Source organism: Syngnathus typhle, linkage group LG10 (genome assembly GCF_033458585.1).
Source record: "Syngnathus typhle isolate RoL2023-S1 ecotype Sweden linkage group LG10, RoL_Styp_1.0, whole genome shotgun sequence".
In the NCBI taxonomy this organism is placed as follows: domain Eukaryota; kingdom Metazoa; phylum Chordata; class Actinopteri; order Syngnathiformes; family Syngnathidae; genus Syngnathus; species Syngnathus typhle.
In genome coordinates this window covers 10,687,248-10,708,203 of record NC_083747.1, presented here as the reverse complement: position 1 = coordinate 10,708,203, position 20,956 = coordinate 10,687,248, and the positions used below count along the sequence as shown (strand labels likewise).

The 20,956-nt window shown below is 44.8% G+C and overlaps 2 protein-coding genes across 9 annotated transcripts; one reads left to right on the top strand and one right to left on the bottom strand.

Annotated features, from left to right (window-relative positions):
• Nucleotides 1-271: 271 nt before the first annotated feature.
• Nucleotides 272-12,195, bottom strand: ago1 (argonaute RISC component 1). 4 transcript variants are annotated; one of them, XM_061289912.1, is made up of 20 exons: nucleotides 12,138-12,195; nucleotides 11,797-11,980; nucleotides 9,131-9,317; nucleotides 8,026-8,146; nucleotides 7,699-7,880; nucleotides 7,023-7,159; nucleotides 6,780-6,914; nucleotides 6,610-6,730; nucleotides 6,207-6,354; nucleotides 6,009-6,128; nucleotides 5,810-5,932; nucleotides 5,596-5,729; nucleotides 5,279-5,463; nucleotides 5,052-5,211; nucleotides 4,767-4,857; nucleotides 3,618-3,812; nucleotides 3,309-3,443; nucleotides 3,117-3,218; nucleotides 2,844-3,043; nucleotides 272-2,774 (listed from the first exon to the last, which is right to left on the bottom strand). In XM_061289912.1, exons 2-20 carry the CDS (start codon nucleotides 11,819-11,821, stop codon nucleotides 2,666-2,668), a joined length of 2,610 nt encoding a protein of 869 aa, XP_061145896.1. In that variant the 5' UTR covers nucleotides 11,822-11,980; nucleotides 12,138-12,195; the 3' UTR covers nucleotides 272-2,665. The 4 variants fall into 4 exon arrangements, with proteins under 4 accessions (XP_061145896.1, XP_061145897.1, XP_061145898.1 ...); XM_061289913.1 differs by having other exon boundaries at nucleotides 6,610-6,727; XM_061289914.1 differs by having other exon boundaries at nucleotides 6,610-6,721.
• A 721-nt stretch (nucleotides 12,196-12,916) lies between these two features.
• dhdds (dehydrodolichyl diphosphate synthase) lies at nucleotides 12,917-20,675 on the top strand. 5 transcript variants are annotated; one of them, XM_061290043.1, is made up of 14 exons: nucleotides 12,917-12,960; nucleotides 13,268-13,336; nucleotides 13,557-13,673; nucleotides 13,741-13,883; nucleotides 14,295-14,411; nucleotides 14,499-14,600; nucleotides 14,666-14,780; nucleotides 14,854-14,961; nucleotides 15,037-16,106; nucleotides 17,517-17,537; nucleotides 17,630-17,656; nucleotides 19,631-19,681; nucleotides 19,768-19,821; nucleotides 19,886-20,675. In XM_061290043.1, the coding sequence occupies exons 2-9, from the start codon at nucleotides 13,274-13,276 to the stop codon at nucleotides 15,280-15,282; spliced, it is 1,011 nt and encodes a 336-aa protein (XP_061146027.1). In that variant the 5' UTR covers nucleotides 12,917-12,960; nucleotides 13,268-13,273; the 3' UTR covers nucleotides 15,283-16,106; nucleotides 17,517-17,537; nucleotides 17,630-17,656; nucleotides 19,631-19,681; nucleotides 19,768-19,821; nucleotides 19,886-20,675. The 5 variants fall into 5 exon arrangements, with proteins under 5 accessions (XP_061146027.1, XP_061146026.1, XP_061146023.1 ...); XM_061290042.1 differs by having other exon boundaries at nucleotides 13,723-13,883; nucleotides 17,520-17,537; nucleotides 19,634-19,681; XM_061290039.1 differs by having other exon boundaries at nucleotides 13,723-13,883; nucleotides 17,520-17,537.
• The last annotated feature ends 281 nt before the right edge of the window (nucleotides 20,676-20,956 follow it).

Sequence of the window (20,956 nt, the reverse complement as noted above, 5' to 3'; positions counted from 1 at the left end):
GTCACGACCAGAGCCCCGCCCCTACCTTCCTGTTAAGGTGATATTACGTCCTCGGTGATGCCGTCAATATCATGTTTGTTCCTGAATTACGCGTACTTTTGTGTTCCATTTTTTCAACTTTTACTAATTATTGTAAATTTAAGTGGTTAATTTGTAATTTGACCTCCAATTTAAAATCATATTAAGCCACCCCAAATTTGTTTACTTCATAATATTGTGCTAGTGTGCATAAGTAAGTGACCTGCAAGCGTGCACAAAGAAGAACAGGACATTATTTAAAAAACAAATTTATTTTCTTCTTAAAAAATAACCCTCCCCACAGAGTTTCCATTACTACTATCACATAGAGAGCCAAAAGAGCGTAACGCTTCCAAGTCCTTTCATTCCAAATCTATTGGGAAGTGCTATGACAAGGATTGTTCTTGATCACTGGCTTCGATATTGCTTAGTCAGATGGTGAGGCTGCCGGCTGTCGTACATACAATCCGAACCCCACAAACCCACCTGGCCCTACCGCTTGCCTGCCCGTCCGCCCCCTCTTGCAAGGTGCTTTGTGGCTTCAGTGAGTGAGAACTGCATCTGGTTTCAGCGGTGCAAGGAACTGCCGCGAATCATTATTATCTGGAGAGGGCGGAACGGACGAGACGGCGGGAGAGTACTGGCCCCCGAAAAATTGTGACAAGGCCTGGCGAGTGGTGAGCCAAAATACATAACAGGTTAATATCATATATTTATTTATATGTACAAATCACCTTCAACACAATGACGGGTCAGTAAAACATCGTACAAAGGCTTTTTTTTTGGACAATATGCGAGTCCATAAATGTGATTTAAAAACCCCACAAACGCCTTTGGTGGGGCAACCAAGGTGGCATTTGGACCAAAGCCTCTTTCACACAAAACTAATCGGCAAAAAGACACGACATTTCGAACCCAAGGCGAGATAAGTTTGCTTAACTGTCTGCGCTTTCAGAGCAAGAATTTTCCATTTTTGGAGGTAGTACCAGATCCGTAAGATTGGCGGCACCCACAGTAAAAGTGCTACTTTTTCCACATCACTAAAAACTAAATTACAGTATTTGCAGAATTTATTTTGCCACTGAAAATGAATACATCCAACAAAAAGTAAACAAGTGTGAAAGGGACTTCGGTCTCCACAGACGATTCACAATACTCAAGTAATGTGGTGGTGATGGGGAGGGGGGCAGATTTTTGTAACTACTTCACAATTGAGGCAAACAGGCAGCGAAAAAAAGTGGCTCAGATAATCCAGTTTTACAACGTGTTCCATGCATTATTATTATTATCATATTTAAAAAGGCAGGGTGTATTAATAAGTGGTCGCAACTCCCTTATTCGTGCCACCCATGCACACGGAGCACCAAGGGAGATTGGCTGACACAAAAAAAGGCAAGGTTTCCCAAACTGAGTCCATACATTTTCTTACACTAGGCGGCGCCAATCAGTTTTGCTTCATGCATTCAACTACTGGTACAGGGGTCAGAAAGCAATATGACATTGGCAGACTGGACCGCACTATTGTAACTCTGTGGCAGGTGCCATGGTGAAAAACGAAACAAATGCCTTTGACAAGTTTGGGAAACGCTGCGCGAAAGGATTGCGAAGCGATAAACGCAGTAATGAAGGTGACGATGACAAAGGATGAGTGTTGAGGAACAAGTGCATTTGAAGAGGGATAGTCTTGAGAGAGTGTGCTTCTGCTGTCTATGCGGTGAGGTAAGAGCTCATGTATAGCTATAGAAGTGTGCGACTTAGTGTACAAAGATGAGGCCATTTGGAAGTCCTAAAAAAAAATCAATAAGTAAAACAAAAAGTGCCTTGTAAATCTTTAAAGAGCATACAGACAAAAATCATAAAAACGAGCTCCCTGTTGAAGTGCCTCCTTTTTCCATTGGTTGTTTGTTCTTTTTTTGGCTGGTTAATTATGCTGGTTCAGGTGCACGGGGTGCAAGTATCTTTTACACACCAAGGGTGGGCAACCTGCGGACTACAATTGCGGAAGAGACAGGCAAAAAGGTTCCCCGCCCCTGGCTCAACGCAAGCGTCCATTGTTATACTTTGCGAAGCCTTCTAAAGGCTCTAAGATATGCTACACCCGCTTAGGAAAGTGAAAATGGCGCGCAGGCACCTACATGCTAAACGCTAAGTGCTAAAGTAGCTCAAGGTGGGTTTAAAAAAAAAAAAAAAAAGAAACAATACAAGAAGAATAACATTATTTGTAAAAACAATGAAAGTAAGCAAAGGATACCCAATCTTTGTGATTTTGGAACACTGGCATCGGGATTGGATTAAAGAGGCAGCATTGTGCACCGCCTAATTTCCTCCATATTGCATACTTACTTGCGAGTGTGAAGGTAGTAAACAATATTACATCGTAATACAGACGAAAAAACTAAAACAGTCCCGGTCGAGTAAAAACAAAGGAACAATCGCAATAATAATAATAATATTCATAACCTTTTGAGTGGATGAGGCTGGAGAATGTTTTGAAGATTGGATCGATATGGCGGGTGGGTGATGAGTCGTGGGCAGTCACACAGGGATAAGGGAAGAGGATGAGGTGGTCATAGTGGTGGAGAGCTGCGAGCCCACTTGGGCGTAAGGGACATGGTGAGGGGAAGTGGCGGCTGCCTTGCTATGCAGCTCAGGCGAAGTACATGGTCCTCAGGGTGTCGTGGTGGATCTGGACCGCTTTAGCTAGCGCCTGGGGGTCCCGGCCGTTACTCTGACCTGACACGTGACTGCCCTCCCCGCTGCAAGCACAAGATCAACGGTAAGTACTTGATATCGGCAGATGCCAACGAGTCGGTCATGTTCCCAACCTGTCGTGCTCTTTGTCCACAAGATGGTAGCGGGCACGGAAGGCCACGAGGCGGGCGTAGTAGGCTGGCGCCGGGATGGACACAGAGCGGGTGCAGCGTACGTAGGTGTGGCACAACTGGTAGGTGAGGATCTGCAACTCGTCGGCCGTGAAACGATTGTCATCCCACAAGACGTAATAATGCGACGGCCGGCTCGTACCCTTGACGTGGACAAAAGGCAAATTGCATGAAATGTACAATCCTATAAGGTTCTGTGGTGAATCATCAAACTACCTGTATGCCTGCGTGGCTACACAGGTAGAAGTCAAACTCAAAGGGGTGAGTGATGCTGGTGTCCACTGTAGTGCCAGCGGGTATGTTTCCGCTTTTTCCAATCTGGTAAAAAAAAAACAAGACAGACGATACTATTAATAGAAAAAGGGTGAAAATGGTGGGGTCAGGCCCGAGAAGAAAAAAAAAGTGCACCCTTTCAGATTTGTCGGCACAGAAGAGGCGCGTGTGATGGCGCTTCTGCACCACAATGTAAGTGATGCCGGGCTGGTAGTCCTTCTCCAGCTTAATGCAGGCGTCCCTGATGGCCAGCAGCTCATAGTGGAGAATCTGAAATAAAAATAAAAACATTGTTATTTTTTCCCAATTAGATAAAAACAAGGTAATGTGAAATATGTTGCTAACCAAAACAAAAACACCAGCACCACGTATTTACAACCCTCTTGCGCAATTAGACACATATTTACAAAAGTTAGCATTAAAGTGGTCTCTCTCTCGCTCGACCTGCGGCAGTTGGCCTTCCGGAACGCCGTCCCTGTAGAAGATGATCCTGGTGGGCTTGAAGCGGGTGGACTTATAGAACTGGATGAGCAGCTCGCGCACCATGTAGGACAGATCCTCGATGATCTCCTGCCGAGGCCGCTGGACCCGCACGGTGGCGCAGTAGCGGCTGGGGTGGGCGTCCATGCTGCCCACCACCTGCAAGAACCAACGAGAAGAACAAGGCAGCATTAGCACCTCTTGGTGGCTAACGTCGGGAAGCAAGGGAGCAAACGTTTGCACAACATATTTGCTGATGTGCATGACAACAATACAAAGAACGATATTTTACTCCAATTTTTTTATTATAATTAATGTACTGGTAATGATCACTAATTAAACTTCTAAATTAATGCAACAAATATTGCAGGACTCTTTTTAATGTAAATGTCCGAAGAGGCCTACTGATTATTGATCCAGAACAATGATCTCCGTGCAAATCACTTATTTTTCTCCTCCCTCCTCACGTTCCCAAACCCAACATGTGATTCAAGCATCTGTCACTATCACTAGGCAACATGGCAACCAATCGCAGCTCGGCTGAAGTCAGCGGCGGCTGAGGGGTTGACGTCATTTCAATTTTTCAACGTGACTCAATGTGATGAGACATTTGCTTCCTTGTATCCCCTTACCGACGACACCTTCCTCATTCTCTGTTTTTTGTTCCCCTTCATCTTAAGAAGATGCAACCTTTTATTGGCATCCGCCCATTTTTCCATTACCGGAACACGTGAACCACAGATGTCTCCTATTATCTCGATGATTCAAACAATAAATGCCACTAAATGTCAGATTTGTCCGTTTTTCCCGTGCAGACTACTTTTGCATTTAATGTGCAATAAACATGAAAATCTGAGCCTTATCTATCACATCAAATGGATCAATCATTGCCATAGATTATTTTCTGATTGTATCTTTGTGTTTTGTAACAGTATCAGTGCTGTTACAACAGTGGTTGACTACAGCAACGGAAATATGACGTTGAAACGCTAATGCTCGAGTTGATAAACCACGACATGGCGTTTATTAATTTCCAGCAGTAGCTGTAATCTGCCACTAGGTGTCACTATCGTTCTGGTAGCACCTTCCTGCTCACTTTCCATTGATACTTACAGCAGTGATGGAGGGTTTCTTGCCGTCTCCAGCAGGAGGGTGCGTCACATCAGCTCCCAGGAAGATAACCGGCTGCTGGAACACCGCTGACCTGGAACAGGGAACGCGAGTAAGACCCAACATGCATCCATCATCCATCCATCCATTTTCTCCTCCTAACTGTGAGGCGGACGTGCTACCCAGTGCGCCACCGAGCCGCCTTGCATCCATCATATACGAGTTAAATATTAAGGAAATAGTTTTGAATTTCTTCAGCAAATAGTATTTCAATGTAATTGGCTTTACCTTTGGTGCGGCACCAGGATGTTATTGATGCCCCCCAGCTTGACGTTAATCTTGAGGCAAAGGTTGGAGAGGGTCTGAGGGGACGTCTTGACCACGTTCTTCACCTGGACGCATTGCGTGGCCATGCCCAGCAGGGTGTCTCCCACGCGCTTCACCTCCGCTGAAAGTGGAGGTACGAAATCGACTCATGCAGTTCACGTCGGGATAAGATGACATCATCCTCGTACCGTAGACGGGAGTTTTGCCGGGCAGGATGACAATGATGAGCTGTAGCCCCGAGTAGGTGTTCTTCAGGTGTCTGAACATGGGCTCCACGCTGTCCGCTCCCTGCGCGTACTTGCAGAAGCACGGCTGGCCTTGGATGGGCATGCCGGCGTCCTTGGAGATCTTGCGTAACTGGTCTGTGAAGTTCCTTAGAGGACAAAATGATCATTCATTTGCCCTCTCTTTTCATGCGATCCCTCAAAAGTTTGGGATCATTTAAAACTTAAAGATGATTAAGCACATGGCACATTCACAGTGTAAATGAGGCTGAGGCACTTACTTCAGCACCTCCTCTCTGCATTGCTTCTGCGGGGCAAAGCAGGCGATGGCCCACACTTTGATCTCGATGCCGTTGTAGAACTGCTTGCCCCGCATGTCCCACACGCCCTGATTTGGGGTGGCTATGGCTCGGTTCTGTCACGGGACACACCCAAAACATGTACACCAGAGTGTTTTCAAAGTTGTGCCCTGGTTGTTGTGGTCAAAATATTTACCCGTCCTCCGTACTGCAGGATCGGAGCTGGAAGCACTCTGCCCGTTACTTCAGCCATGTCGTCCTTCACCTTGATGCCAAATTCCTGGATGTAGGGGTCGAGGTTGAAGTTGGCGTTCTTCATCTGCAAGAGAACCAAAAGTCAGTCAGTTGGTCGTCGGAAGTGAAGTTAGCAATTCCAGGTAAGTTGTTGGACTCACCAGCCGGCTGATCTCTTCCTGTCTATCGGGCGCCGAGCGAGCAGTCGCTTTGATCATGGTGGACGTCTGATTATCCGTCAGCTTCTTGATGCATCTTTGGCCCGCCACGATGTTGCACACCTGCCGCATTTGGGGCGGAGAGGTTTTTAAATCCGTTCATGATGGGAAAATCATCAGCACGTGATAGGCTTGACTCACCTCTAGGGGCAGATATGTGTGCTTCTGCTCCTGCCCCACCTGCAGGCAGGGCAGGTGGGGGTATTTTAACTGCAGGTTGTACTTCTGCTTGAAGTACTGAGCAACAGTGCATTCTACGGTCTGCCCGCTTTCGAGCTGGAGGGGGAACCTGGAAGAAAGGAAAATCATATTTTTATTGACACACAATGTACCAGGAGGGCTATTAAAAAAAAAAGCAAAATTCAGATCCAGCTCTTCTACTGGATCTTGGTGAACAGCGCAGGTGTGCGTCATTTGTTCCCTTTGGTGGCTGACTAACAAAGATGATCTTAAAATGACCTCAGTGTCTCTTGAAATGACAATTGTGGTTGCAGTGAGACGTGGCACGCATCATCACCATTATCATCATCATCATGGCACTTACGTCTGATGGCTGGCAGGACGTCGGGTGACATTGCATACACGGTACTTCCTCTTCATTTGCCCACAGTGGGTCACTTCCACCTTGAGGCCTGGCGAAGCGGGGTATACGAGACCTGACACTACTAGATATTTACGAATTATTTGCGTCGGCCGACGTTGAAAATCTCCCACCTTTGATCTCTTTGGTGAAGCGAACCCGTTGCGAATCGGTGAGGGTTTTGGGCTGCTCATCTATGTTGCGGATGTCCAGAACTTCGCACATGAATTCGATGACAGGCTGGGCTTTGTAGAAGGCGGTGGCAGACACTGGAGGGACCCAGAGAACATTAGTGAGGAAACCAGACCACAACACTCTATTTATTTATATTTTCAATGGGGGGGGCTTTTCTAAGTCAGGGCCTTGTCACTCCTCACCGTCGATGTTGAGCATCATCTTCCACATGGCGGGCCGCACCGACTGGTGGAAGCCGAACCATACTTCCCGGCCACCGCCCAGAGGGTGGTAGTAGCCTTCTGGCGGGGAGAAGAACGAGCGACCCACAGGAGTGTACCTAAATGAAAGTGTTGACAAAAACAATAAACCATGTGAGTGTGTGTGAGAGAGAGACAGCGAGAGAGAGAGAGAGAGAGAGAGAGAGAGAGAGAGAGAGAGAGAGAGAGAGAGAGAGAGAGAGAGAGTGAGACAGAAAGAGAGAGAGAGAGCGAGAGAGAGAGACAGAGAGAGAAAGAGACAGAGAGAGAAAGAGAGAGAGCGAGAGAGAGAGAGAGCAAGAGAGAGAGAGAGATGACAGCATGAATTTATGTCATGTTAACACATGGCACATCACACATTATTTTTCATTGTTCTAAATTACTGGCAGGGCTCATATTTTTTTCCCCCTGGCTCATATTTTTTCCCCCTGGAGTGTAGGAAGCTCTGCCGCTCTGCCAGAGTTCCAAATCCCTATTGGAAGCTCTAAAGTACATTCCCTTGTATAATAACAACAGAATACAAGTTGGTCGTTTTTGATTATCGGGTTGGAATTAAAATAACTAGTAACTGGGGGGGAAAAAAAAATCACCAGAATCGATTCTTAAAATAATCGTATACCTCATAGAGGCCAAGTGACGCATGGCCACGTCCAGGGCTTGCACCGAGTCGAGGGGCACCTGTAGCCGCCCGCTGACCAGCGTCTCCTGCAGCAGGCGCCATGACACCTTAGCCAGCCAACGGATGGACACCTTGAAGATTCGGTCCTTGCCCTCCCCTGGGATGGTAACCTCGAAATCCACCTGGAATGAAATGAATTTCCTCAGTGTCTATTTTTAAATCAACATACTGAACCTGTTGGAATGAAATCAAGGCATATACAAGCAATGGTAATTTTTTTGGAGGGCTCGATTTGGGTGGTGATGTGTTCTGGCAACACGTTCATACCTTTTCACTGCCGATGGGCAGCGCCAGCACCGTGTAGATATTCTTCTTGCCGTCGTACACGGGCTTGCGGTCGCCAAAGAGCTGCGGCTTGAAGTGCTGCACCATGTACTCCACCACTTCCCTGCAAAGAGGTCATCAAACAGGCAGAAAAAAAAACGTTAACACGAGCCACCCATGACGCTCCGTCAGTTCAAGCCATCCCCTTGATCGTGGCGTGGTGCTCCATTGTGACGCGAGATGGCGGAATTATCAATTGTGCGTGACGCAGCTGCCATGGTCATGGGAGGAGGTGGGGGGAGGAGAGGACAAAAAAGAAGGAATGAAAGTGGGAGGAGGAAGGAGGTCATTTTTCAATACGCCAAAAGGGGGAAGGGTGCAGGTCAAAGGACGTGATCTTTGGATAGATTCTGGGTAGCTTTTATCTCAAAAGCCTTGAGTCAAGAGGCAGTGAAGCTCAAAGGCTTTCCGGACTTTTAGAGGAAGGACACTGAGTTTTCCAGGGGTACGTTCATGCCACTTTTTTTTGTCATCTTGAGTTGAAAATGCTGCAGAACTTAAGACACACTGAAAAAAATCTCAAAACGTTTAAGTCCTCCATGTTGAAGAAGCGCTCCATTTGACCGATTTTAAATACTATATTCAGTACTGACACATTTCAAATAGGACTGGCTTGAAACACAACATCAGCAGAATTTAGCATTGTGAGGAAAAAATAATTGTCGCGGCTAAAACACCCACCCCCCCTTTTAGAGCAGACAAAGATGGCTGGAATTAAAAAGGACTGGCAAGAGAGCTCAAGACAAGAGAGTCAGCAGATTTCTCTCTTTTTCTTTCATGTTTGTTTACTGCCACTAAAAGCACGAAGGTGACAAATCACAAACAAGACAGCTCCTTTTTTTTTTCTCCTTTAATTGATTTCATTGTCGTGGCTTTTTTTCCGAAGAGTCCGAAAAGACGAAAACAAATAGCTTCCCCTGTGGGAGAAGCACATAATGGATCTTTTTCTATTTGTGTGTGAACTGGAGCAATTATTTTTTTCAGGTCAATGTTGGAAAACATTGGCTGCTTTACAGACGCCACATCTGTCGTGGTCACTGCGACCTACCGGTTGACTCGCCGCGGGCACTTGTCCGGCTTAATGTCCACCTCGTAGTGGTAGACGTCCATCTTGGGGATCTCCACCTCGAAGTAGTTGGCCAGCAGTTTGATGGGCTTGCCCACAGTGCCCATTCCTGGCCGACGCGGGGCATGGAACACCTGCTGCAGGGGTGGGGGGAAGACCCCCATGGGCACTGAGGACAAAATTAGTGGGAGAAAGAAAGGATGTCAGATTTTGTTTGACTGCTACTATCTTTGTTGGGCCAAACTCATTTTACAAAAATTCAGGACTCACGGTAAAATCTGAAATTCTAAGCAGGACCTTTCCAGGCATCCCTCAAATATGAACTTCAAATTCCCCAAAGCCATTTTTCTTCAGACATCTCCAAATTTCAGGCCTCAAAGAGTTTTTGAAGCAAAATGAAATTTGGTTAGCATGCCATTTAACCCTAACCCTCATAGCTACACTCCAAAATTCAGCCCCAAAACCCAATTTTACATTGCAATATGAAATTCTGTATTTATATCTACTATCACATGTCAAGCATCCATGCCCAAAAGAATTTTCAGGTGGTTTAGTCATTTCCTGGGGTCCTTGTCTTTGAAAGTTGGTCCAATTGCTTTGCCAACTTGTTTTTACTGGACGGATGGGTGAGGCAAGACTGTGAAAATTTGGTGCTCTCATAACTGGATGTGGGCAGAGCACAGTGCCCAAATTTGGGGACTGCCCACAAAACACCAAACTTGGACCAAAAGAAACCCAATGACAGTATCAATACATCTGGGGTGGGAAGTTTAGCAGTAACTCCTGCTTGCGAGGGGCCCCCATGTCTTAACCTCTCAAGTCCCCAGAGAACCCCCCTACACACACACACACACACACACGCATACACACACACACACTCACTCGCGCCACCGTCAACAACAAAGACCCCAGCTGCCCCGTTCCTCCCTCTGAGACGTATAAACAACACCGGGTGGCTTGACGGAGGGGAGTGCCCTCAGAAAACACGGGATAGCCTCCCCATCCCGCCGCACCCCCTCGGCATTCCCAGCCTCACCATGGAGACGCCACAGCAACACGGCATTGTCATGGATATCAGAAGACCTGTGTGTGAGTCTGTGCGTGAGGGAGGTTGGGGGCGCCTGTTGGATAAAAGGAGGAGCCGAGACCTTGGCCTCTTGGGTCCTGTGGGGAGCATGTTCCCACATCAGGCCAACCTGGAAAGGCCCTTCTTTAAATAGCTCCAAGGGATTTCCTCAAGGTAAAACTTACATGGCACGTTGCGTGCGTGCATGTGTGTGCGTAAAGTAATGCCCTTGCATGTGGGCAAGGAGAGCGATCCCTTTTACATGGATAGTCTGCTTATGACAAAACTAAAATAAATTTCTCTTTATCTTCAAATGATACCTTTCCAATAAACGACCCCAACTCACAGTGAAATGCCACAAAGTTTCCAATTGTAAATATTTCCAAAAACTGTAGTGTAGATTTGACCGAAAATCTTCATTCGCAGGCAGAGATTGTCATGAGGGCTCGGTATTATGCAAATTAGCCACACTGTTGCGTCACAATCCATAAAAATTCAGAGAGCCTCGCTTACAGACACGTTTTAAGAAATAACCAGACATTAGCTTTACTTGGTAGTTTAATTTCACATTTGGTAGGTGGGCAGACAACCCAGAAAGCCAAATATTTCTTTTTATAGCAAGTCAAGTCCATTTTACACAAAATGTTCAGTCTAAAACTAATCATGACAAGGGCCAGCGTAACACTGGGTCAGACCACAGTGGTGCCTTAATTTACATTTGTGACTCAAAACTCTTAGATCTCAAATCCTCATTTCTCAATGAAGTGTGCCATTAATACAATCAAGCTCCCCCCCAAAACACCAACAAAATGTTTTGACAATAAAGTATCTGTTAAAGAAACAGTCTTCTGCTTTGTTTTTGAAAACACAGTGATAAGATACTAAAATAGAATGTAGACAATTACACTATTTGTGCATTTTGATCATTCAATGGAGATTGTGCTACTCCTGGTGTGCACATCATGGCTACTAGGGGGTAGTACAACACATATAGGATAATAATGCACCAATTCAATTTTTTGTCGTGAACTCTCTAAATAATTGACCACTACCTAAAACACTATAATTAAATGCTCTTTTAAATCATCCCACTCTACGCACACACACACACGCGCACACACACACACAATAGGCAACTTTACAAATACTGAGGTGGGGCCCCCAAAGAGCCTCCCTACACATAAATTAACCTAAAACCAAGGCGTATAATAATACATATGCAGTCATATGTCTGGAACTCGGAATGAATGATAAAACACTAAGTGAGAATCAGAAAACTGTCAATGATCGGAGAGGAGGGGAGCCAGGGTTACTCGCATAGCTCAGCCAGATGCTGCCGGTGGAAGGCGGGCTTCATTCCCACGACCTCCGGGGACACCCCCACCCCAGCGGATGGTCAACACCGTTTAAGAGGCGATAAATGGGAAGAAATTCCCTTAAGAGTCCCTCCTTCCTTGTGTCTCCCTTCACGCGGTTGTTATCAACCCACTAGCCGGGGCCAGGCGACCATAGCTCGCCTTTTTCTTCCACAAACATAGATCCAATAGTTTTTTTTAAACGAATAATTTTGAAATATACATACCAGCGCCAGACGGTCCCGGCTCCATCCCATTCACTTAGCTGCGCGGGTACAAACTAGCTAATCCAGGGTGGTGTGGCCGAACCACCGGCCCCTTCAGGTTGGAAGGCAGCCCCCAACTCACGCCGTGATGTCTTCGTCCCTCCTCGGTGTGTTGGACCCCCTGCTCTGAGCTCCCCCTGCCCCCCTAAAAAGCCCCACCAGATGAGTTACGAGGTTTTCAAAAAAAACAAAACAAAAAAAAAAAAACGAAAGGGGCGATGACTGCCCGCCGGTCCGGTGTTCGACCCCCTCTTGTCTCCGGCTGCCGTTTGTCGCTACGGTGTCGCTCCCCACCAACCCACCTCGGGATTGAGCCGACGGTCCGCGGCGCTGGGGTGCCTCGAGCGGTGTGTTGTGGCTCGTCCCCGCCGAACAAAAAAGGCCACCCCCCCTAAGTCCCCCACCACCCCAAAAAATTAAAAAAAAGAAAGAAAGAAAATCTCAAACTTCTTCTCTGCCATCAAAACTGCTGGAGAACTTACTGACGTACCCTGGTGGTGGAAGAAAAAATTGCATTGCAGGTTCACTCGAAGTAACCCGTTTTTAAATTGTACGTAAATTACGTTTGCGTAAACTGCGTAAATGGGAACGCAACATAGTCCATTACCCTCCACTAACTAAACGAAGGTCCTCTGAACTGTACAAAATTTCAATTTAATGGCAATAGGACAAAAGCCAATAAATCAAATGTAATAAATAACCATTGTCACCATTATTCATTGTTTATCCATCAATCTAGATAATAAACAAATCCGGGGAAAATGTATATTACACCCGAGCATTAGGATAAGTGCTTCAGGTACTCTCGATAAAATTTAAGGGCAACACCACGTGTGAAAAAAAATCGTGAAAATCAAAACAATAATTAAAATTGAGCTGAAAAGAAAATAACACCAAAACACACGCTTTTTTAGAAAAAGTAATTATTGACGGGGTTTTGTTCTTATAAATTTTCAAGTCAGTTTGTATTATAGCGTAAACTGTCAGTTTTCTTAAATCATGCATTTTTATGCGATTAATTATTATTTCCCCCCACAATATCGATAAAAACGATCCTCCTACGTGACAGGAAGTTGGGTGACGTCACCTTGTCCAATACGGAAGCGGTCGTCATCGTAAAAAACGGTGAGTTGGAAGCCTGGCAAAATCTTTGGGAAATCTCGTCAATTTCTAATTACAGTTGCTATATCGTCTCTAGTTTGGGTGAATGTCGATGTCTACAGCGAAAGAAGCATTTTTGACGACGTTATGTCAGCGCGTTTGTGTTGCCGTTGTTCAAGCAATTAGCCGCGTTTGAGCGCATGTTTCGTGAAACATTGCAGCGGGATGACATTTCACTGGAAAATCCTACCACTCAAATCATTACCATTATAAAGAGATTTACTCATTTCTAGTTGTTTATGGGCATTTTCCCTTCTTTTTTCCCTTGCAGCCGAACATGTCGTGGATAAAGGAGGGCGAATTAAACCTGCTCGAGAAAATTTCAGCCAATATCCTCAAGGTATGCTTGGAGAAAAAAAAAAAATCCTCTTCTTGGATTGTGCTATTGATCCAGAATGCATTTAAAATATCCATTGTGATGTATATTTGTTGTAAAGGCAAATAAATCGAAACTTTTGGTGCAAAGCTTGTTTTTTTATACATATATTATTTGAGAATATGGAGTCTTTTGCAAAAATATGATTTTGTAACAAGTGACCCGGTGCTCTTTCCCTTCCAAGGCGGGCCCCATGCCCAAACACGTGGCCTTCATCATGGACGGCAACCGTCGCTTTGCACGCAGGAAGAACATGGAGCGCCAGGAAGGGCACATGCAGGGCTTCAACAAGTTGGCAGAGGTGAGCAATGCTGACATATACGAGTGAAGAATTGTTGTCATGTGAACAGTCCTCACTTGTCTTCCAGACACTTCGCTGGTGTAAGCATCTGAATATACAGGAAGTGACCGTGTACGCCTTCAGTATCGAGAACTTCAAGCGCACTAAGGACGAAGTAGACGGCCTGATGGAACTCGCCAAACAGAAATTTGAAAGACTTTTGGATGAACGGTAGGTTACCTCTGTACCAGCAGAATATTTATATCTGAAAAGTCAAAAAGATACAACTGGTTTATGAAGCAAATTAGAAGCTTCATTTTTCCATCACTACAAAATGGTTCCCACACATACCGTCAGTCCGTGTTGATACTCCATTTGTGTTCAAGAGTCTGTTCTTTGTCGGTTTATAATTGCAGGAAAATCTGTACTTATTTCTATTAGCCTGTTTATGGTGTTTTGCAAGATATGTTAGCATTGAGCTAGCAATTTGGTCTAAACTAAGCCATCCCCTCTGGCTGTGCAAAGAGGAAATGAAGATGAGCATGCAGCATGTGATGGGTTTTTTTTTCCCAATGAATCAGTGAGTGCTGTTTGTGCTTTATGAATGAGACACTGTGTGTTTTGATGTTCTTTCAACCACAGGGAGAATCTGGAGAAGCATGGAGTTTGCATCCGGGTGCTTGGCGACTTGAATCTGCTGCCGTTGGACCTCCAGCAACTCATCGCCAAAGCCGTGCTCGCTACACGAGCTCACAACAAGTACGCTGTGATCTCCCTTCATTAAGTCATTTTTTTTATTTTTATTTATTGAAAAAAAGGTTTTGAAACACTTTTTTTTTTCCACAGGTGCTTCTTGAATGTGTGTTTCGCCTACACGTCACGATATGAAATCACCAACGCGGTGAGAGAGATGGCTTGGGGGGTGGAGCAAGGACTGATTCAAGCAAGGTATTGTGCGGGCTCTGAAATGTCAACTTTTACGTGACTCAAGAGAACGCGCTTGTGTATGTTAGCGACGTGTCCGAGGCTCTGCTGAGCGAATGTCTGTACAGCAACAATTCTCCCAATCCCGACCTGCTCATCAGAACCTCGGGCGAAGTGCGCCTTAGTGACTTCCTACTCTGGCAGGTGAGGATGACAAAGACTTTTCATTAATTTTTAATATCTTTTGTATTGATAATACTTCCCTCTTCCTACTCAGACATCCCACACATGTTTAGTGTTCCAGTCGGTGCTGTGGCCCGAGTATTCCTTCTGGAATTTATGTGAAGCAATTCTCCAGTATCAAGTCAACCACAAATCAATTCAGGTGAGGCTTCGGTTTTCTTTTTCTTCACAATTGTGTCTGTTCCGCAATACTGTACCTAAAATGTTCATATTCCAGAACGCACGAGACATCCACCGAGCGCACGAGGCGTTGCAGCAGCTGGAGGCGGACCGCGCCTCAGCCTGCTCCGCCGAGTACCTGCAGCGCCACGGCAACGGCAAACCCGCCGACGCCATCCGCAGGCAGGAGGCGTTGTCACACTACGCCACTCAACGCCAAGAGCGAGTTCGTCACTTCCTGGAGGCGCTCGCGCACAAGCGGGACTCTTTCTTTACTGACTTGTGTAGCGGTGTGGCAGCGTAAGAGCGCCTCGTTGTGCACCTCCACCTCTTCTTACAAGGGCTTCTTCTGCTCGGTGTCCAGAAGGGGGCGACATCAACCCCTATGGGGCTATAGAGTTACTGGCATATTTATAAATGTAGATTCAAATGGAACGCGTCTGGTCAAAATGTAGTTGAAGATGTTAATCGTCGTGGAATGCATGCTGTGGTTTGTGGAGTGAGCGCTGTGCCATTGTTATTGATGGTTGATCAATGGTATCAGTGATGTGATGTTGGTGACATAACTAAATTTTGACCAGTTTGATCAAGAAAGATTAAAATATTGATTCTCAAGCTATAGGCTTTGGTTCTTATCGTTTCAGGCAGGATTTGGTTTTAATGTGATGAATTCCTCAGTTGATATTTGGATATTTACTGCTTTTATTTCATTTATTCGATCTAATTTTTTAAAATGTATTTTCCAGCTGCAAATTCACTAGCTACAAGACGTTGCATTACAGTGACACTAGCACGACCCCTTGAGGAGTTGGTCGGCACGTCCAACGAGATCCTCGAAGATCCTCCCCCACCAATGTTTTGCTTTCGACACAAAAAGGGAGGGCACCCGTAGCCATGTGACACATCGACATCCAATGACAGCCGGTGCTATGTCCAACTGGTTCAAACTGGTTTGGCTCTTATATTTCATGGTATAAACTAGAAAAACATTGCTTTGCCATATACATACGCCATTTCAAGCAGCTTCCCTGTCTGCACAGAACATAAACCCCCTTGTGAGAAGGAAAAAAACAGTTTCTCACATTTTTTTTTGCAATTTTTGTCTGCGACGACATGGCAAAAGCAAAGGTAAGATTTTTTTTATTATTTTTTTTTTACTCGCCCTCAGAAAGGTTTATGTCGTTTTCGTTTTTGCTTATTTTATTTTAGAGTGAAGGTTATGTGAGGTTGTCCGCTTTCGTTTGTGGAAACGTCATCGCCATGACAGCCAGCCGTGGCGCGCATACTGCGCAAACCTGCAGCCTGCTGCAAATAAACGTCGGATTAGCGTCGATAAAAACCAGGCGAAAAAATATTTTAGCAAATTGCTTGTGAATAATAACTCCATTTGCGTTGTGTTTACGTTTTTTTTTTTTGTTTTTTTTTACTATTCACGAAAAAAATGACAACTTTTAGTGTACTTTGTGTGCCAAATTGCACGCAATTATATGCAATGTTTTGACGTTTCCGTAAGCCTGACAGTTAACTGTCCATCAAAATGTATGTTTTGAGCGCGGAGATCGTCGTGGGGGAGGGGAGGCGATGTGACGTCTTTTTTCCCCCCCACCCCATGCGCTCCTAGTTTGTTTTTGCTCAGCGTTGTATTTTTTTTAAGGCGAGAAAAATTACACAATTGCATCAAAACGTACATGTTATGTGTTTTGTATTCGAATGACGTATTGTTTTTTATGCCGAGCCTCAGGAGCAGCCATTGGGCAGTTTGATACGAATCGAGTCACTTCCGGGAGTTTTGGGTGGGGTAGTTGGTTTTAAAACTGCATCTTTTCTCGTTGCTTTGAATTCGAATTAGTTTGCAACCCGTCGGTTTAGTGATTGTGCAAAAATTCAGTAGTGTTCTAGTTTGTACGGCGGTAATTTCGACAGTCGCTCTCCGCGGTTCGCTCTTCTACTTGCGCCTACATGCAGGGGGCGGGGGGAAACAAAGGGAACTGTCATGGCGCCAACGTGTTGTCATAGCAACTGGTCCCGCCTCCTCATGATTTGAATTCAAATATGAGCGGGAAAGTCAATAGCATCACCGTTCTTTAACATTTTCAGGAAAACACAACAAATTAAATTAAATCAGTTTGTCGATTTGACTAGATGCAAGCATTATAGTGTGAACCTAATTTTAATGGAAATTGTGACAATACAGTTAAGATATCATTGTGTGGAAGTTGCTTTAAAGGCGTAGAAAACGAGCCGAAAACTTCTCACTTTCAGACTCTGAGCTGTGTTTATGAACTGACAAAATAACATCCGATGCACATGACAGAAAAAGCCGGGATGGGTAAACATCGACGGAACTCTTAAAGGGACCGCAACTATAAATTTAATCAGAACGTCATAACAGAACACACATATGATGAAATGAATTATGTCGTCATTGGGGAAAGCGCTACAACTGGCTATTAGGCTAATAAACTGTTTGAACTGGAGTAATTATATGTTGATTATGATATTTAATGAATACGTTTCTTGTTTATCCGTCCCACCCAGCAGTCAAGTGGGACCATCGAGGTTTGTTACGTTTTTATTTAATATAAAGGCATCATTTTCTAAATGAGAATCGCTAGATTAAGATTACATTTTTGCATTCTTTCACCCCACAGAGACGGTGTTCCCCACGCCTGTTATTGGTAGGTTGCAGTCACTCGAACAACAGACATTTGAATGATTTCCTCCTGTTTTATTTTTATTGTTCTTTGTGTTTTCTGTCTTATAGCCATTTATTCAGACTATGTATACTAAGCCCTGAGATTCAACAATGATAATGATACCAAGATAATGGAATCCGTTTTCGTTATAAACTGGCAATAAATTTGTATTGGATAATTCGGCTCTCTGAATGTTCAGAGCTTCTGTTTACATGCCAACGGCTAGTATGGAACTTAAGACCTGATCAACAGCGCCTCCTGCTGGATGCAGCTTAGCAATGTGCTCTTGGTAAAAAAATTAAAGGAACAATTTTTTTATCAGGGTATGGCATGAATTCAATTACACTTTCTGATAAGGTTTTGGTCAGGTACGTGGCAGAGGGGGTTGTTAATCAATTTCAGCGGCCTTGGTGTTGGAATTAACAACAGGTGCACTAGAGGGGCAACAATGAGATTGCCCCCAAAACAGGACTGGTTTTCCAGGTGGAGGCCATTTCAAGTTCCTCCCTCTTGATCTTTTCTAACTGTCTTTCCATATGTGTTGGCTTTAGCAAGAGTCATTATCACAACTGGGAGCATGAGGCGATTTCTTAACCCTCCTGAAGTTGCGCAGATTGTCCAACTCCTCCAGGATGTCACATCCATGCGTGCGGTTGCACTCTAGGAGAGCTGGACAGGGCCGTAGATGGTCCTCATCCCATCAGCAGAACCGATATCTGCTGCTTTGTGCAAGGAGGAACAGGTTGAGCACTGCTCGAGCCCTACAGGATGACCTCCAGCAGGCTATTGGTGTGAATGTCTCTGCCCAAACTGTCAGAAACAGACTTCACGAGGTTGGCCTCAGACATCCTGTAGTGTGCCCTGTGCTCACTGCTCAGCATCCGTGGAGCTCGATTGGCATTTGCCATAGGACACCAGAATTGGCAAGTCCGCCACGGGCACCCTGTGCTTTTCATAGATGAGAGCAGGTTTACCTTGAGCACCTGTGATAGACATGAAAGGGTCTGGTGAAGCCAAGGAGAGCGCTATGCTGCCTGCAACATCATTCAGCATGACTGGTTCGGTGATGCGTCAGTGATGGTCTGGGGAGGCATTCTCATGGAGGGACGAACAGACCTCTACAGGCTAGAGAACGGCAGTCTGACTGCCATTAGGTGTTGGGATGAAATCCTTGCACCCATGGTCAGACCCTACGCTGGTGCAGTAGGTCCTGGGTTCCTCCTGATCCACGACAATGCCCGGCCTCATGTGGCAAGAGTATGGAGACAGTATCTGGAGGATGAAGGAATTGACACAATTGAATGGCCCTCACGATCACCTGATCTAAACCCGATAAAACACCTCTGGGACATAATGTTTCGGTCCATCAGACGCCGCCAGGTTGCTCCTCAGACTTTACAGGAGCTCAATGATGCCCTTAGACAGATCTGGGAGGACATCCCACAAGACACCGTTCATTGTCCCATTAGGAGCATGCCGCGGCGTTGTCAAGCATGGATGGAAGAAAACGTGGGGGCCAAACTAGATATTGAAAAGAATTTTGAGTTGCAGAAATTGGATTTAGGCAAAATGGATGAGCCTGCCCCATCATTTTTTTCACTTTGATTTTAGCGGTGTCTATATACCGAGCCCTCTGTAGGTTGAAAGCTTTTATTTCCATCAAAAGATGTGGCATCCTTTTGTTCCTGAGACGTTAAACTGTCCATATCAATATAGATATCCCCCCCGAAAAAAAAATCACCATTGAAATCTGATGTGTTTTCAAAGTGTTCCTTTAATTTTTTTGAGCAGTGTATGTATGTATGTATATATTAGTGATGGGTCGATGATGCGTCGATTAGGATGAATTGTTTTACCTCTAGGCTTGGTTTTTAAGATCATGAATAAAAACTTGCATACATAAGAATGGTATTTGCCCGACGACTAAAACTTGTCCAAATGATTATTGTCATCCAGCAGAAACCCAAACCCGCTCCAGTGGAAGTCAAGAAGAAAGCTACCACCAAGGTATCGATCCCACCACGTTTTCCTCCCCTTTTCAATATTTAAAATGCTTTACTGTGAGTTACTAAGGACAAATTGTTGTGTTGTAGAAGGGATCCAAAGCAAAAAAGACCAAGGCAGAGAACGGCAACGCCAAGGCTGAGGTATTGATGATTGCTAACTCAATCCATAGTGACTATAAAATCTTGAATAAATTGTGACCCACAGGAACCCAAGGCCGACGCCGCGGAATCCAAATGAGTTGACGTCGACGTATTCGCTATACCTACTTCTCACCCTTGTCCCCCTCCCCCCTTCCCTGTGTACTTGGTGATTGTACAGTTTGAAATAAGTATTTTTTACCAAGTTTTATATTACAAATGTCCGTTATTAGGTTTGCCATGCACTTGATGTAACACATGGTGTTCACACGAAGCTTACTCATATCTATTTTGGAATTTCTTACACCCTCCACCCATTGTTCGTACCTCATAGCTATCCGTCGCGCTTTGTCTACTTTCAGTCTTTTGTTTTTATTTTTTTAACTGCTGAATATTAGATTGCATTTTCTCAAACATGAGGCAGCTATTAAAAGAAAAAAACAGTCACAACTTAACAAGAGTTTTTGAAACACTGTATACAGTATTGTTAAAAAGATTTGTCGGCCTCCTCAGGAGATGTGTATCATTTGAATTGAAAACACCCAATGAAGAAACTTCCTCATTCGCCAGTGCTTCTCAATTATTTTCTGTTATGCCCCACTAGGAAGAAGAAAATACCCCCCCAACTCCCCTCAGTTACTATAAATATGAATCTTCTGTCTATTGAAATAAGTACACCTCTGCATATTGTATCTTAATTAACATATTTCCTGGGGTCACACATGCCCCCACCATCGCAACGCGCCTCCCACGGGAGCCCGCCCCACTATTTGAGAAGCACTGCCATAAGCTATGTTGATGACTCCGATGGTTAATCTAAATGTTGCTGAAATAAAACATTTTTAAAAAGCTCTTAATCCCCTTTGTATTTCGATTCTCCTTTGCGTCAACAGAGAAAGGCGTCTTACCACTTTTGATGAGACACGTGTTGTTCTCGTTTTGGCCACTGGATGGAGCTCTCAATTATCACAGATTGAGGGAATTGGGTCAAATATGACACATACTATTGTGAAAACAATTACGTTGCCAACACTAAAGACTTTTACCCTTTTTGTGTACTTTACCGCACCCGTGGCGATAAGCAGAAGGAACAATAAACAATGACAATGTACAATAAATGGCTTAAAAATGGATTGGA

What these genes read in the sequence shown, in the direction of transcription:
- dhdds (XM_061290042.1), top strand. Translation starts at nt 13,274, where the DNA reads ATGTCGTGGATAAAGGAGGGCGAATTAAACCTGCTCGAGAAAATTTCA. An exon ending in CAAGGACTGATTCAAGCAAG is followed by an intron (nt 14,601 to 14,665) that starts GTATTGTGCGGG and finishes TGTGTATGTTAG; the next exon opens with CGACGTGTCCGAGGCTCTGC. An exon ending in TCAACCACAAATCAATTCAG is followed by an intron (nt 14,962 to 15,036) that starts GTGAGGCTTCGG and finishes TTCATATTCCAG; the next exon opens with AACGCACGAGACATCCACCG.
- ago1 (XM_061289912.1), bottom strand. Translation starts at nt 11,821, where the DNA reads ATGGAGCCGGGACCGTCTGGCGCTG. An exon ending in ACACATATCTGCCCCTAGAG is followed by an intron (nt 6,129 to 6,206) that starts GTGAGTCAAGCC and finishes CAAATGCGGCAG; the next exon opens with GTGTGCAACATCGTGGCGGG. An exon ending in CGGCAAAACTCCCGTCTACG is followed by an intron (nt 5,212 to 5,278) that starts GTACGAGGATGA and finishes CTCCACTTTCAG; the next exon opens with CGGAGGTGAAGCGCGTGGGA.